The 16,120-nt window shown below is 38.9% G+C and overlaps 1 protein-coding gene across 2 annotated transcripts in view; it reads right to left on the reverse strand.

Moving 5' to 3' along the window:
• Positions 1-16,120, reverse strand: part of SATB2 (SATB homeobox 2) — a 201,401-nt gene that overhangs the window by 48,481 nt on the left and 136,800 nt on the right. For both annotated transcript variants that reach the window (XM_019974518.2, XM_070769811.1), the window contains 2 exons: positions 6,144-6,356; positions 1,399-1,554 (listed from right to left, as the gene is read on the reverse strand). In XM_019974518.2, the coding sequence (XP_019830077.2) occupies positions 1,399-1,554; positions 6,144-6,356 (369 nt within the window). The remainder of the gene's footprint in view (positions 1-1,398; positions 1,555-6,143; positions 6,357-16,120) is intronic.

Consider the following 16,120-nt stretch of genomic DNA (forward strand, 5'->3'; position numbering starts at 1 on the left):
ATTATGCATTTAACAGCTTTATTCGTTTAACAGCTCCAACTCTCATTATATTTTGCCATGTGGTACATGGGATTTTATGCATTTAACAGTTTAAGAAGGCTCTATGGTATTTTCTTTTCATGTATTTCATACTATGATTGGACATGATATCTTAGCCAACTACATTGCAATGATTTCATTGATGAGAGAAAGAATAATCTGGAAAAATCATGACATCAAAATTGAATAGGGAAAACAAATATTTCAACCCTCTTCAAAATTGCTGAATATTCTACTGCTGTCTTTTTATTAAAATCTGAAAAAAAATAATTTAGGTTACTGCAAAACTACAGGTAAAAAAAGTCTATTCCCCAAACCATATAATTAGTAAACATACAGCATTTAGCTATCATTTTAAAAACTTAATTTTCATTAAAAACCATGTTGCTTAAAACATATTCAGTAACTTCTTTTCTCTACAGCACAAAGCAGATCTGTTCAGGAGAGGATGGACCATTTTACCATTTACATATGTAGGGATGAAAGCATTTGTCATGCAAGCCCACAGAGGAAATCAAGCTCTGAATCAAAGGACTCTCAAAATTAAGCTTTAACTAACTTTTGTTTCCTTCACCTTGCATCTGAGTAATTGTTCAACCCAGAAATAAATAAGTAGGCACCTCAACATAACCCATTCTAGGATAGGGCAGTAGTTGTCGCTTTAAACAAATTGAAACAGATAGTACAGCCCTTCAACTGTTGCTGCTTTCAGAAATAAAAAACCTAAGCATCTGTCTACTTTCTCCCTGGAGCATTCCATTCCCCACAATCGCAGCACTCTGCAAAATTGTACTGGATAAGCTTCTCTGTTTTTCTGTTAAAAGATCTCAGCACTTACTCTGCAGTCCCCAATGTGTGTTTTCTCCTGGAAAAACAACTGTATTCTCTACATAAAAGAAACACCTGACATTGCAAGGTGTCTCTGGGGCTGGGTTGAAAAGCAGTTATTATAACAAAGTCATCCATTCCCCTGGTGGGAATAAGAGAGGTGACGAGACCTGGCTAAAACTTGATCTCAGGAAGATGCTGTTCTGAACACACCAAGTTTTGCTCAAATACCCAAAAGAAAGGAAAAAAGCATACACAGCAGTATTCAGAATTGGGAGAGATATCCCTCAAGGCTGATTCTTTTTGAAAAAAATTTTAAAAACTTGAAAAAAAATCTGGGTTTTGACTTAGTCTTTATTGTGAACCCTGATGGGAATAAAAGCAAACTGTAGCGCAAAAGGCAAGAACGTGACAGGTTCCCTAGGGATTATTATTGTTATTATTATTATAGGAACAGATGTATTTTTATTGGTGGGAGGAGGAGAACAGTCTAATTCCAGCCTCACTTTTGCTCTTTAAAAATCCACTCACCTGACTTTTATTTGCAGCCACTTTGGCAAACAGGGCTTGAGACACCTTGGCCCTTTTCATCTCCTGTTGGATCTCGTCATAAATGGCAGCTGTGATGTTGACGTTGGCGCCGTCCACCTTAATGGGGAGGTCTGTTGTCGGTGTCGAGGTTTTGGCCTACCAAGAGACCATGAAAATAATAATTTAAAAAGTGCTGCATTCAGCCCAGCCATCTGTGCAGAAATTATCAAAGGATTTCAGTCAGCTGATGCCAAACCACATTAGCTACAGAGGGACACTTCCTGTCCATTATTCTAATCAGGTTAATTGTGATTGGAAATAATTGCAGTGCATTCCTATAGGACATGCAGAGTCCTGTCAACCCTGTTGTTCCCCTCACAGTAGCCGAGACGGTTCGCAGGTAGGATGGCTACTCTGGGTACCAAATTCAAGCCATCACCTAACTGCAACACAAGCATGCAGAACACACACATGGTTACTTTTTTCCTTCTGAAAACAGAACACCTTAGAGGAAGAGTCAATCTTCCAGAAAAAAAAAAAAATGAGTAAATGGGTAGAGGTCTCTAAATAATAAATTATTACTCAATTTAATGCGCTCCCCTGAGTCTCTCTCATTCTTTATTAAAGCTTTACGTATGTCATTTGAGTATGTATGGCTTCCCCCCATTATCATCATTATGCTACCCAGACAGTCACCTAATTTCACCTAGGAAATCAGTGGAAATGAAACAAAATTTCATTTCATAAAACTAGGCTTCAGAATGCCTTTGAAGTGCTGTTTTCATTTTCTTAAACTCATATTCTGGTTTTATGTATTCTGCCATGCTCGTTTTAATTGAATGATTTCCCATCAGCTTCAGAGACAAATGAAGGACAATATAAAAGGTGTCTGTACTTCTTGGAGTTAGGATAACCCTAAAATGTTTGAACCTACTTGATCCAGAAAACTATGGTGTGTAAGGAGCGGGGGCTGGGCAGCCTTCTCAGAACCCAGGGCCACCAGACAAAGGAAACAGTCTGTCCCCACCCTCAGATTCCTGAGCACCGACAGCTGATTTGGTCTAAAGTGAGCTTTTTTCTTTTTGTCCCCACCCACCCTAGACCCCTAAACCACTAATTTCCCTCTCTGGATGTCCTGAGCTGTTTCCCCACTGGACTGATAGTATGCAGGGTTTAGAGACCTGGCATACAGTGTGGACACCGTGGGATCATTCTCAATGATGTCTTGAAGCCAGGGTCACATCCTAACTTTAAAAGAAAGCTTTGGTTCCTACAAGCACTCAGTGACTTCTGCCATTCTCCTGTGACCTTCCCGTCTCATATTGTTTTCTAATTACTGAAAAGTAATAATAAGAATAACTGATACACATACTTTTTATGTGCCAGGCATTCCAGAAAGTGTTTTACTTTTGTCACCACATTTTATTCTTTATAAGAACACAGTGAGTTAAACATTATTATTTTCACTTTAGAGATGAAGACAACTGAAAATAAAAGAAGATAATTTGCTGGAAGGATATGCAGCAGCAAGTGAAATAACCATGATCTGAACTCAAGTCCCTCAGGCTCCAAAGCACAAGTTCATGGACCACTGTGCTACTCTGCCTCCAAAACCTCCAGTTTACACTGGTGCTGTTTTTATACTTTTCTTCTTGCCCTGGAGTTTCAGGTCTTCCCATAACACTCTAATCCTCTCCCATCTTTTTCAAGAAGACTTTTTCTTCTTAAAACTTCTAGTTAATCCAGAGTGTTTTCCCTACTGAGTGCATGTTTTTGCATACCATTTCTGCCTTTCTCAATGCAGGTTTTTTTATTAGCCTCACTGACTTAACATCATGTTAACTAACTGATCAAATCTTTTCTGGAACACTGAGAGCTAAAGTCAAAGCACAGAAATATATGCTTAGGGACCCAGACCTTAGAATCAGAATAATCAGAACTGAAATCCTAACTCTACCAACCATTTATATTACCTTACATGAGGTATTTAACCTACCTAAACTTGAGTTTCCTTATCTGTAAAATGGGAACAACAATGCAAAATGGTGAGGATCTAAATCCATGCAAAATATTCACAATACATGATATAATAAGTGCTCAATAAATGATCATCTCCTTATCCTTCTCTGTTGCTTTGTTATCATTAAATGCACTGAAGAATACTGGCCTGTTGAAGGATTATTAGAAGAGACTGTAGGGGTTGAATTTGAAATTTCTTCAATTTGTTTTAAACCAGTAATAAAGTGCTCTTGGGTCTGGAAAATAATCTCCATGGACCTATGCAAGACCTTGTGTGTGTGTGCCCTGGAATGCTGGCTCCAGCTGAAAGACGGAACCAGTGGCACCTCTCTGCATTTGTGTGCACAATGAAAGCCTTACAGTAATCTGTATCTACACCACGGAGACAGTTCTATAAAGAATTTTGATTAAGTAGGTAATCATGAAATGTTTTAAATATCTTTAATAATTCTCTCAGTGCTTAACCAGCAGAAAAAGAAGGATGTTCCAGACAATGTAAAACTGTCAGTGCCATGACCATGTTCTCAAATATATTTTGAGAAAAAATATTTAACATTTATTTTCAAAAATCTCCAAGCTGTGAAATTAAATGATCAATTTCCCTGTTAAACTTGTCTCTAAAGGACACCTTTATCTAGGGATTTTCTTCTGCTCAAAAAAACAAAATATTGGCCTTAACTGTGTAGCCTTGTAAGTTGGTCTGGCTCTGAAAGCTACCAGGTCTTTGAAAAGATGCCTAAGATATAATCTTGTTAGAAAAATATTATGAAGGAGTGGAAAACAAAACACACAGACATGTGTGATTTTCTAACAAGAAGGAGTGACTTTCTGAGAAAAGTTGCCCAGTTAAATGGCCATGAAGCATGGCTGGATTCTTCTGTAATAGCTTAATGGGCTTCAAAAGTGGCAAAAATGTTGGTGAATTTAATAGAAGTAAATATTAGTGCAAATTAACAACTCGCCCAACTCAATAGCTCAACATGTATGCCCCAAAATTTAAAAAAATAAAAGTAAAAAAACTTGGCTTCACTAGTCCAAAGTAAGCAGTCAAGCGTCTTAGTTTTGGTTTAACAGTAACTAAAATTCATAATTCACTAAGGTCTAAGTATCACAATTTGGCAGTTCATGATAGAAAATGATCTTCAATTAAAAATCTATTGCAGAGTGTAAAAATATAAAGAGAGTTAAGATGTGTGGAAAAAAAATAAATGTACTTGAAAAAGCTCAAATATTTCTATTAGAATAAAATTCTGCTTAATCAGTTCCTTAGACCTTGCCAGAAAACAAACTCCTAAATCCAAAACTATATGTATCTAAGCCAAAAAAAAATCACATTTTCAGCATACCCAATTTTCTGATTCGTACAAATGTACAACTGTTAAATATTTGGTTTGAAAACTATAACTCAAGAAGGAACTTGAAACCATGCCAGCAACAGTAAACGAGATGACTTTACTATAAATCCGCTGATTAGTAAAAGTTTACGGGAAACACTGCGTGTGTACATTCTTAGTCGCTAAGTCGTGTCTTACTGTGACCCCGGGATTGTAGCCCTCCAGGCTTCTCTGTCCATGGGCTTTCCCAGGTAAGAATACTGGAGTGGGTTGCCATCCTCTTCAAAGGGATCTATCCAACCCAGGGACTGAACACAAGTCTCTTGTGTCTCCTGCACTGGCAGGCAGATTCTTTACCACTTATCCACCTGAGAAGTCTAAGGGAAGTAGCTGTGCTGTGCTTAGTCTCCCAGTCATGTCCTATTCTTTGTGACCCCATGGACTGTAGACCATCAGGCTCCTCTGTCCATGGGGATTCTCCAGGCAAGAATATTGGAGTGGGTTGCCATGCCCTCCTCCAGGGGATTTCCCCAACCCAGGGATCAAACACAGGACTCCTGCATTGCAGGTGGATTCTTTACCATCTGAGCCACCAGGGAAGCCCTAGAAGGGAAGTAGGGAGTGGGCTAAGAAGGAGTGCCCTCAAATCTGAGTTGGAAATGACTCTTGGCTACTTGAGAACTTGACCCTTCAGTTAAAATTTCTAAAGCACACATTACTATTAATAGATGTATGCATTTGCAGAAGGACCTGAGAACAGAATGCTTTTAAAGCATGGAGAAAAGAAGGATGGAAAGCTGAGCCAGGATCCTGTGGGAATCACTGCAGGAAAGAAAACATGAAGGTCTACCTTCCCACCATTTTCTACAGAATCACTGAATGAGCTCCCAGTCATTCTGATCTAGCCACAGCACATGCATGCTTCCATCACACAGCTTCCTCACAGATTTCGTTTCTTTCAGGTTACATCAAGCAGAACTTGGACTGCTCTACCTGTCCCCAGCCCCCAACTACCCTATCTCCATCCAAATAAATACACAATTGGAGGAAAGCAGTATGCTTCCTATGCAAACTTAGCTTCAACACTAATCCCCTACTCCCTTCTTTGATAACCAAACAGCTGTATGCAGACATCTAGCCGTTATCCTTCCACCCACCCCCGCCATATATGGAAGAATGGAACTTTTTTAAAGGGAGAGAAATGGCATGGATGGTACAGTAAAGGATAACCACTAGTATAGGGTCAGAGTTTCACATTCTCTAACTCACATGTTCAGCGGATTAAGAAGTCCTAGAATTATATCTCTTAGTTTTCGAGGGAAAACAGAGTATCAGTGAAGGCAAGATGTTTCTAAGGCAAAGAGTGAAAAGTCAGTGGAGGGAATATCTCACCTGAGGGGTTCGGGAGGAGCTGGGACTGCTGGAGGCTGACGAGACCATGCTCACATTGGGGTTCATGCTCCGCTCTCTCTCATCCTGGTATATGCGGTCCCGCTCCACTTCAGGCAGGTTGAGGAAATTCTGCATGGCTCTCAGGTTTACTAAAAGAGACTGAGATGCTGTCCGAGGGTCTTCTTCCTTCCGCAGAATCTCAGACAACAACCCCTGATTAAATGGAAAAAAAAAAGTAGGCCAGGTATGTGGTGCGGTTTCTGTCTGGCGCACCCCACCCCCGCACCCTTCCCCTTTGTTTGGTATAACCAGCTGGCTGTGATGTCAAGAACCTCGGTCTAATTCCTGACAGTTCTCAAGCAAGAAGATTTGGAGGGATTGTGCTTGGCTCCTGGGGGCTCTGCGTTATTTTGGACCATTCTATTCTGACACTTTATCATTACTGTAATAATCAGCAGTGTACAGAGATGCCAGCTAGCAAGGTAGGCGCTTGGGAAGAATTATGAAACTGCAATTACCACCAGGTGCCTCCTACAAGTATTTCAGGAACTGTTAGAACTCTCTCTGCTTGAAACTGGGAACACTTGGCAGTCCTGCTCAGCTTTACAAATCTGCCAAGTTTGGTAAATTTAGTTCCGACATTTAAACAGCATGGGAGATTTACATCGACTTAAAAAAAAAAAGTTTGGCTGAATTTCTGTGTGACCGGCCACTGTTTTCAATATAGATATTACTTGTGGGGGAGAAAAAAAAAAAAAAAGACACAAAGCAAGTGGCTCTAACTTGTGTTAACCCTCTATGAGCTTCCCAATCCACATACTTAATAGGTTTCCTTGCATGCATACCAGAGGGCACCCAAACCTTTTTATGAGATGCCCTCATGGGGACACTCCAATTCCACCACTGAAGCGACAGAAAGTGTGGCTGCAATCTGGTGAAGGGCCACAGCACACCTCAGAGAATACCATGATAGGCTCAGATACTTTCTGACTGTGTGACCCATCCAAATGGAACGCTTTACATAGGAACTTAATGTTCTCGTGTGCTCTGCTCACAGAGAACTCACAAAGAAAAGAAAAATGCTGACAAGTCGAAAGAAAAGTAGTATGGACTCAAGAAAAAGGCTGGAGACCTGAGTTTGGACATCACAGTACTCGAGGCAAAAGCTGATCCATTCCCATCCTGCATGTGCATGTGTGCTCGGTTGCTCAGTCGTGTCTGACTCTTTGTGAACCTATGGCCTGCTGCCCGCCAGGCTCCTCCGATCATGGGATTTCCCAGGCAAGAAAACCGGAGTTGCCATTTCCTTCTCTAGGGAATCTTCCTGACCTAGGGATTGAATTTAGGTCTCCTGCATTGGCAGGTGGATTCTCCACCACTGAGCCACCTGGGAAGCCCCTCCATTCTGCACACTTGTTAGATTATCACATAAAGGCATTCCCAGCTAACATCCCTTCTCAGGGCAATATGAGATCAGGCCCTAGGATGATACCTCAGAAAGAGCTAAGATGTTAACTTCTGAGTCTTACAAGAGATGGGGATAACCCCAAATTCTAAAAAGTAGATGCCAAAGATATTTCCACTTAGGGGAATATTAATGCAAAGAAATACTATCAGATTTGTAATCTATGGCTAAATAGGCCATATTTGGCCAACAGGCCAAAAGGCATTGGATGTAAAAGAAACATACTACTACCTCTAGTTGGCCAACAATCCTCAGGGTAAGGTAGGCAAACTTTTTTTAGAAGTAATATATTATAAGATAGTAAACCAAATGTCACAGAAATATGCATCTGTGAAATAAACATAGTTATCAGCACTCCAGGAGGTAATCACCACCCAAAACACCATGTAAGACAATTTTACTATAAGAAACTTACAAAAGGTATGCCATCTGATAGTTCTGCCAATTTGGTTGTCATTACTTTGATTAGAAAAGTCTTTATAAATGGGAATATAATGTGCCACACAATGAAGCTAGAAAAAAATGTTAAGAAGTGTGTGTCTGCATGCATATATGCCCAAGGAAAGGCCAAGGTAGGGTAGGGCAGGTATATACAACTATCCTACTGGTGAAATGATTCTAAGAAAATCCTGATTTATTGTCATGTTTTCAGAAAGAAGCAACAAGTGAGACACCTGTCTTCCAGAAAATGTTATACAATCTAGGTATTAATTCTCTTTCTGAAATTAAAAGTCAGTTCTGCCTTAAGTTATCCTACTTTCCACTTGGACTAAGCAACTTGATATATTAATAATGATTTGACTTCCCTGGTGGCTCAGACGGTAAGGCGTCTGTCTACAATTCAGGAGACCCAGGTTCGATCCCTAGGTTGGGAAGATCCCCTGGAGAAGGAAATGGCAACCCACTCCAGGATTATTGCCTGGAAAATCCCATGGAAGGAGGACTACACTCCATGGGGTCGCAAAGAGTCGGAGACGACTGAGTGACTTCACTTTCACTTTTCTTTCTTGCTTCTAAGACAAACATCTCCAAATTAATACATGCAGAAGCAAGAGGGATAACAATTTTCAACACTACTTTCCTATACACCCAATGGAATACTAATCAGTCATGCAAAAGAGTGAAATCATGCCATTTGCAGCAACACAGACGGACCTGGAGATTATCATACTAAGTGAAGTAAGTCCAACAGAGAAAGACAAATGTCATATCACGTATATGTAGAATTTAAAATATGATACAAATGAATTTATTTACAAAACAGAAACAGACTCACAGATATAGAAAACAAATTTATGGTTACCAAAGGGGAAAGGGCAAGGGAGGGCTAAATTAGGCGTTTGAGATTGGCAGATGCAAACTGCTATACATAAAACAGACAGACAACAAGGTCCTACTGTATAGCACAGTATCTCGTAATAGGCCACAATGAGAAGGAATACAAAATACATACATACATACATACATACAGAAAATATGTATGCATATATATATGGATCATTTTGCTATATACCACAGACTAACACATTGTACATCAATTGTACTTCAATAAAATAAAAAATTAAAATACAACCAATACCAATTTCTAATACAAAAAGATACTAAGATTGCTATTTTCTGAGCTTTCTTTAATGATGAACTCTACACCCGGAGGACAAGCTAGCACTCACTCCCTTCTCTCTTTCTCTCTCTCTCATGGATATGTGTATATGTATGGCTGAGTCCCTTTGTTGTTCACCTGAAACTATCACAATATTGTTAATCAGCTATACACCAATGCAAAATAAAAAGTTTTTAAAAAAAGATAAATAATAGTATAAATAATGAGATGAAAAATTAAAACTCTTTATTCTCTGACCTCGCCCCCCAAAAAAATAAGTAACTTTAGCATTTTACCAAATGTCAGACTACCAAATTTGGAAATGCTTTAGGATATGCGTGGATATATTCTTTATCCTGGTTATGATGATTATATGTTAAGATCTTTCAAAGGCAAAGTTTGTAAACTTCTTCTGTGAAATTATTTTGACAAATTGTGGAGGATATTGTGGCAAAGATCTTGTGTGTAAAATACTGAAACAACAAAAAAAATATTGTTCTCATGGACCAGGTTCAAAACTGTAAGTCTGTTTATTCCTAATCAATAAAAAACAAAATCACTCTGAAGGGCAGAGTTCTTTTATTTACTTTTTGTTCAGCGTGGTTTACCTTTTTTCCCCCACATGGAAATTGTGGAGTTCCTACCCCTGCATTTTTTACATGTTGGACAACCATACAGGGAAATGAATTCATCTCTAAGAGAAATCAAGACAAAGCATCCTTGTAAATGACTGCTCATCAGCATCATTTCCGAAGTGAATGAGACACAATATTTGTATTTTCAGGGGTTGGTGGATATACTGTTGCCTCTGTCTCATTCGCCTAATTGAAGATAAAGTCTCAAACCAACAAGGTGGCCAGTGCTGCCTCCATGAATTGCCCCAGAGAATGAGAACACTGTTCTAAATTATTTACTTCAAGTCTCATCTGTGTAGCCCTGGTCCCAAAGCAGATTCCTTTTACCTCAGACATGTTCAATAACAAGTGGCTAACTGGTGGGCACAAGAAGAGTTTTAGTTGTTTTGTTGAACCCTCTTCATTTCGGTTATGTGCTTTTAACTATTTCAACAGTGATTTTTAAAAATATAGCCAAAATTCTACAGGCATATGAATGTAAAGCATGTTTTATTTAGTTAGTTTAAAATCATCATGGGGAAAAAAAAATCAGAAGAAAATGTATGGCATGACTTAAATATACCACAAATCACTCCATCTAATTATCAAGATAAGTAAATGCTTATCATATTGAAACTGTCTTGAATAGAACATAAATTAATAATTTATCCTACATAAATATTTCTAAAGCCCTTGCCACTCAGTTGTCTGGCATTTTAATGATCAACCGGCCAGGGAGGAGGTATCACATGGACATTCCCATTATGCAGCCTGAGCTATAGAGAATATGGCGTGGTACCTGGGCATTGCAAATAAAAATATACTTTTATGAATAGAAAGGTCATGAATATTGAGAATGTGAAAACTGAGGGAAATTAATAAATTAACCAGGATATTGCTTATTAAAATTTCATATCAGTAATCTTATTAAAACATATTGTAAGTATTGAGTAAAGTGGTCATTAAGTATTTTCCTCATCATAGGCAGCAGAGCCTTCTCAGGGGAGAGATTATAAACAATTCTCTCTGTGGTGTTAGCTGAGGTTGTGTAAGACCAAGAAACATGTTGACTGAAAAGGAGTAAAACAAGCCTCTGCACAGGGGAGAAAGGCACCTTCCACCACAGCTCTTGGGTTACAGGTCACTGACAAAAGAAGGGAGTTGGGCAAAAAGAGCCTCTCACTGGCCTTCTCCCTCATCCTTTAATGGAGAGTTTTGTAAACTCCAAAATATTTCCAGCACCAGCAAACAATACATGAGGCTGGCAAAAAATTCAATAAAAGCAAAATATTTCAAAGCACAAACAAGAGATAATACAATGCCATCTAGCTTCATTGCTAATACAGGTTATCTCTAAAGGAAAAACAGAGAGCTGGGGCCAGGAATTCCCTGGTCGTCCAGTGGTTAGGACTCTAACCACTGTTAGTGCTTTCACTGTGGTGAGCACAGGATTGAGCCCTGGTTAGGGAACTAAAATCCTGCAAGCCGTGCAATGTGACCAACAACAACAACAAAAACTGGGGCTAATTTTTAAACAGAAAAATCAATATGCTTATGATTTCTAGTATTTTAATAATACTTATTTGTGATAAATTAAATGACCTTAGAGTTTTTGAATCTGCCATTTCTGTTGAAGCACTTTCTTATTTACATTATTATGACTTTCATATTCCTTCAACAATTTATATAGTTGGCTCCAAATTGCTAGTGTGCAAAATACATGCTCAGAAATATCTGGGAAACATTACCATGACTAGCTCTGTAAGATTTACTTCCAAGGTTGTACACTAGCCCTTGAAACTTTGTCTGGGACAGGTGAGAAACCGCCTTTGATGGGCCTTTACTCGTTTAAGAACAAGAAGAGAACCCAAGCCTGGGCCAGGGTTTAGGAAATCTGAGCCTGAGCCCATCAGAACTCCCAGCCACTCCAGGAGAGGACACCAAAGATCATTACTGACTAGATTTTAACAGATACCTCTTTTTCATACCTCTCAGACATTAGAAATTCTCAACAATTAGGCTATATCTCCCAATGATTACCTAGAGAACCCCCAAATTCAATATACATATTGCCAAGGAATGACAGATCAGTCTATTAATTCATTTCTCATTTGCAACTTGGTACAAAGCTCATAAGGGAATGGGAGGATTCCCAAGACGTAGATTCTGCTGCCAAGGAGTTTACTATATGGTGGTTTATAGAAGTACAATGTAAAAGATGATGAGTGTCATAAATTTCAGATAGAACTAGTACCATTTCAGTTCAAAAGAGGGTGAACGTATTGCCAACTGCGGTATTCAGGGAAAACATTTTGGAAGAGGCGGTACTTAACTTGGCTGGGATTTGAAATGTACATAATATTAACAGGCAACTATAGACATAGTGGTGAGGCTAGGCAAAGAGGGAGACTAAGTGAAGGATTGGACAGTATTAGAACATTTGAACAAAAAGAAAGAGCACGACTAATCCAGAATATCAAAAGAAGTTTCTGTTTCCTTAAAAGCTTAAAAAAACACAGTACAAAAATGGGTAAAGCAGTAGAAGACTTTCTGAAGTGAAAACAATACAGTCCACGTTAAAAGAATTCTGAACTATTGGAGTATACACAAACTAACCAGCAAACATTACCCCCCAAATGAAGTGATATTAGGTGATCTGTTCAGCCTTTTTGTCACCTGCAACAAATTAGGCTTTCAATATGCAAAACATCTTCCTTCCAGAAAAACAAATGATCATGATTCCATTTAACTGTAATTTAATGAGGCATAATTTATTTTTTAAAGTGATATACACCAGGTGTGTGCTAAAAAAACTGGCCCAGCCAAACCCTAGTGCTTCTCTTTGGAAAAAGCCTCAAACTAGCCAGAGACTATTTTCATTTCTGTAAGCTACATTTCTGTTCACATATTTGTTATAACATAAACTTTTGAAGTAATTCAACCCCCAAAATACTCATATATCATGTCACACAGATATCATATCATAGGCACAGTATATTATAGTTTGAAAATGTTAGGTTTCAACCCAAACAAATGATGCCACAACCAACGAACAAGGTTAAAAGGCACACACACCCCCATATTACAGATTAAAGTTACAGAAAGTCAGAGGTGGAAGGGGTCTTGGGACCCATATGGGCTAACCACATATCCTGCCACCCACCATGACCCATCACATAGTTCCCTCAGAAGGTACTCTTCACATTTCACCACCCCTTTTGCATGCTTATCAGTTAGTCTTAACTAATACAATTCTGAAATGTCTGATTTCAGCTGACATGAGCCAAGAACTAGTATCTTCTTATGAAAACCAGGTGATACCAAATTCTTGGTCTAATCATACAAAGTGAATGCTTCAATTCCAGTGGTTAATGTACAGTTAGTTGAAGCTGTGAACTCAGTTACTTGGCTGAACAGAGTATTGACATCCTACCCACTGAAAGCTGACCTAACAGAATTGGTTCTTTCCTAATCTCCAGTCTCATTTCCATCCAGACACTCCTGAGAGGCATTCTCCCCTTGGCTTACAAATATAAACAGGTTTCCCTGGCTCCCATATTCATAATCTACAACCCCACTACAAAGCTGACTGCTGAAATTCATTTGCCTTATGTTAAAAACTACTCACCTCCCCCATCAGCCCCTAGAGCACTGCTTAGACATGAAGGCAGAGTATTTAGTGTGATTTGAATAAAAGGTATACAGGGCACAACAATGACAATTTGATTTTTATTATTAAAAATGATGTGTTAAATCCTCAAAGAAAATGTCGTTATTGCATTAGTTTAATAAAAACCTCTCTTTTCTTATAATATTTCTTTATTAGCAAAGACAGTCTATGCATATAGCACTTTTATATGATGGGGGTGGATAGAATTGAGCATTTAGAGGGAATCAATGTACTCTGCAAATATAAGTGCATATACGAAAGTAACATTTGCAGACAAATGTTCATGCTGTAGAGATGTATTCTGCAATGCACTGAAAGACTATGCATATATCTGTATATGTATATATGCTGCAGTTGGCAATACTTTCTCCCTCCTCTGAAGGGAGATGGCACTAGTTCTATCTTATATTTACGACACTTAGCATCTTTTACATTGTGTAACTATAAAACCTCTTTCTCCCATCATATAGTCAACTCCTTGGGAGTAAAATATGTATATTTTGTGCTTAGTGGTTAGTTGGGGATATACAGACATATAGGGCTCTAAGAGAGTACCATATTTTTTTCAGTGTTCTGGAAGTGGGAGTCCCATATTTGCTAAATAGTTAGCAGCTAGCCTGATAGTGAAGTTGCTCAGTCGTGTCTGACTCTTTGAGATCCTATGGACTGTAGCCTACCAGGCTCCTCCCTCCATGGAATTTTCCAGGCAAGAATATTGGAGTGGGTTGCCATTTCCTTCTCCAGGGGATCTTCCCAACCCAGGGATTGAACTCAGGTCTCCCACATTGTAGGCAGATGCTTTACCATCTGAGCCACCAGCAAAGCCCCAGCTAGCCTGATGGACCATGTTAAAAGCCTAACTCACAACAGTCACTCAAGATCTTCTCTTTCAACCTATTAAAAACAAATAAGATAATAAATACTGAAATTTGGGGCCTTGCAAACCCCACGTTAGAACAAATATTCCATGTTCCCCAAATCTACAATTTATTAAATGAAACAGTCACCTCACAGCTTTCTTTCTAGTATATGCAGTAAAACTTCATTTGTGCCACCTGCCACATCAGACGGAGAAGGCAGTGGCACCCCACTCTAGTACTCTTGTCTGGAAAATCCCATGGATGGAGGAGCCTGGTAGGCTGCAGTCCATGGGGTTGCTAAGAGTCAGACACGACTAAGCAATTTCACTTTCACTTTTCACTTTCATGCACTGGAGAAGGAAATGGCAACCCACTCCAGTATTCTTGCCTGGAGAATCCCAGGGATGGGGGAGCCTGTTGGGCTGCCGTCTATGGGGTCGCACAGAGTCGGACACAACTGAAGCGACTTAGTAGCAGCAGCAGCAGCAGCCACATCAGAATACAGTAAGCTGGCAACACAACATTGCCTGCAACGGAACATTCTTGAAACCAAAGCAGTCTGTGTTTTCTTAACTGTAACCCCCTTGTTCAAACCACACTTGAGCATGTACCATGGAGGAACTTAGCCAAAACCAGATTCCTGACAACTTGACTACTTCCTACCTACCTCATCTATGCAATGATAGAAGCAACTAAATAAATGGTCCCATCTTATTTCCTTCCTCATCCCTTCCGCCTTTGTCTCTAGGAAGTCTTAGGAACTGAAATAGGGGCTGTGCACAATCTAAGTAAAAATTTTCTAAACACATTAGCACCAAAAAGCAAAGCAAATACAGAACTGAACAGGTTCCTTTTGGAAACATTTGCCAGTGGTGTTCTCAGCTCTGGGCACATACATGGTTTCTACTAACACCTCAAGTACCTGGCACCATGACTATTGCATTCACAAAGTGCTGGGCCCTTGTTATTCCTAGTTTCCATGAGTATTCTGTGAAACAACTGTTGGCAAACTTCCCAAAAAATTTACTAGCTTTGGCTACTTTGTCAAAACATTGGCAAAAATAGTACTTTCAAAAACAAAATAAAACAAAAACATACATTTTCCTGCATATTTATATCTCAAATGTATCAAATGCATTCAGATATAAGTAGAAAAGCAGTCTATAAACATATGAGTTGACTCTGTCCTGAAATAATTATAAAACATTATTTTTTTTCCTTGCTGAACATTTTCTGCCTTAGCTTTGATCACCTCCAGGGTTAAAAACATCTGTTCTCATACATGGAACATATCACAGGACTTATTATACCAAAGTGGGAATACCAATTTTAAAAGTCTATTTATTCTTGTATCTCCTTGAGGGTGGGTTTGTGTCTTTCATCATCTGGTCAATGGTAACAAATGATTGAGAATAAAGTGATTATGAGGATGAGTTCTGAAGTTAAAATTTCTGAGTTCAAAATTGGGTTTCAAGTGGACAAAGATTAATTAATCTCCCTATGGCACAGTTTCCTCACCAGCAAAATTGAGATAATAATTGCTCTTCCTTCATAGGGTTCTCTAGAGAGCTTATAACTGTACTGAATACGTGTTAAATGTTCAATAAATGTTAGCCCTCATTATAACCCTAGCGTAGTCTCTGAATGCTTAATAAATCCTTGTTAAATGAATGGATAAATACAGAACTAATATCAAAGTACATTTCTTTTTTTTTTCAAAGTACATTTATTTTCCACCTGCAACATCCCATATTCAAGGCCCTCCACT

This window comes from Bos indicus, chromosome 2 (assembly GCF_029378745.1).
Source record: "Bos indicus isolate NIAB-ARS_2022 breed Sahiwal x Tharparkar chromosome 2, NIAB-ARS_B.indTharparkar_mat_pri_1.0, whole genome shotgun sequence".
In the NCBI taxonomy this organism is placed as follows: domain Eukaryota; kingdom Metazoa; phylum Chordata; class Mammalia; order Artiodactyla; family Bovidae; genus Bos; species Bos indicus.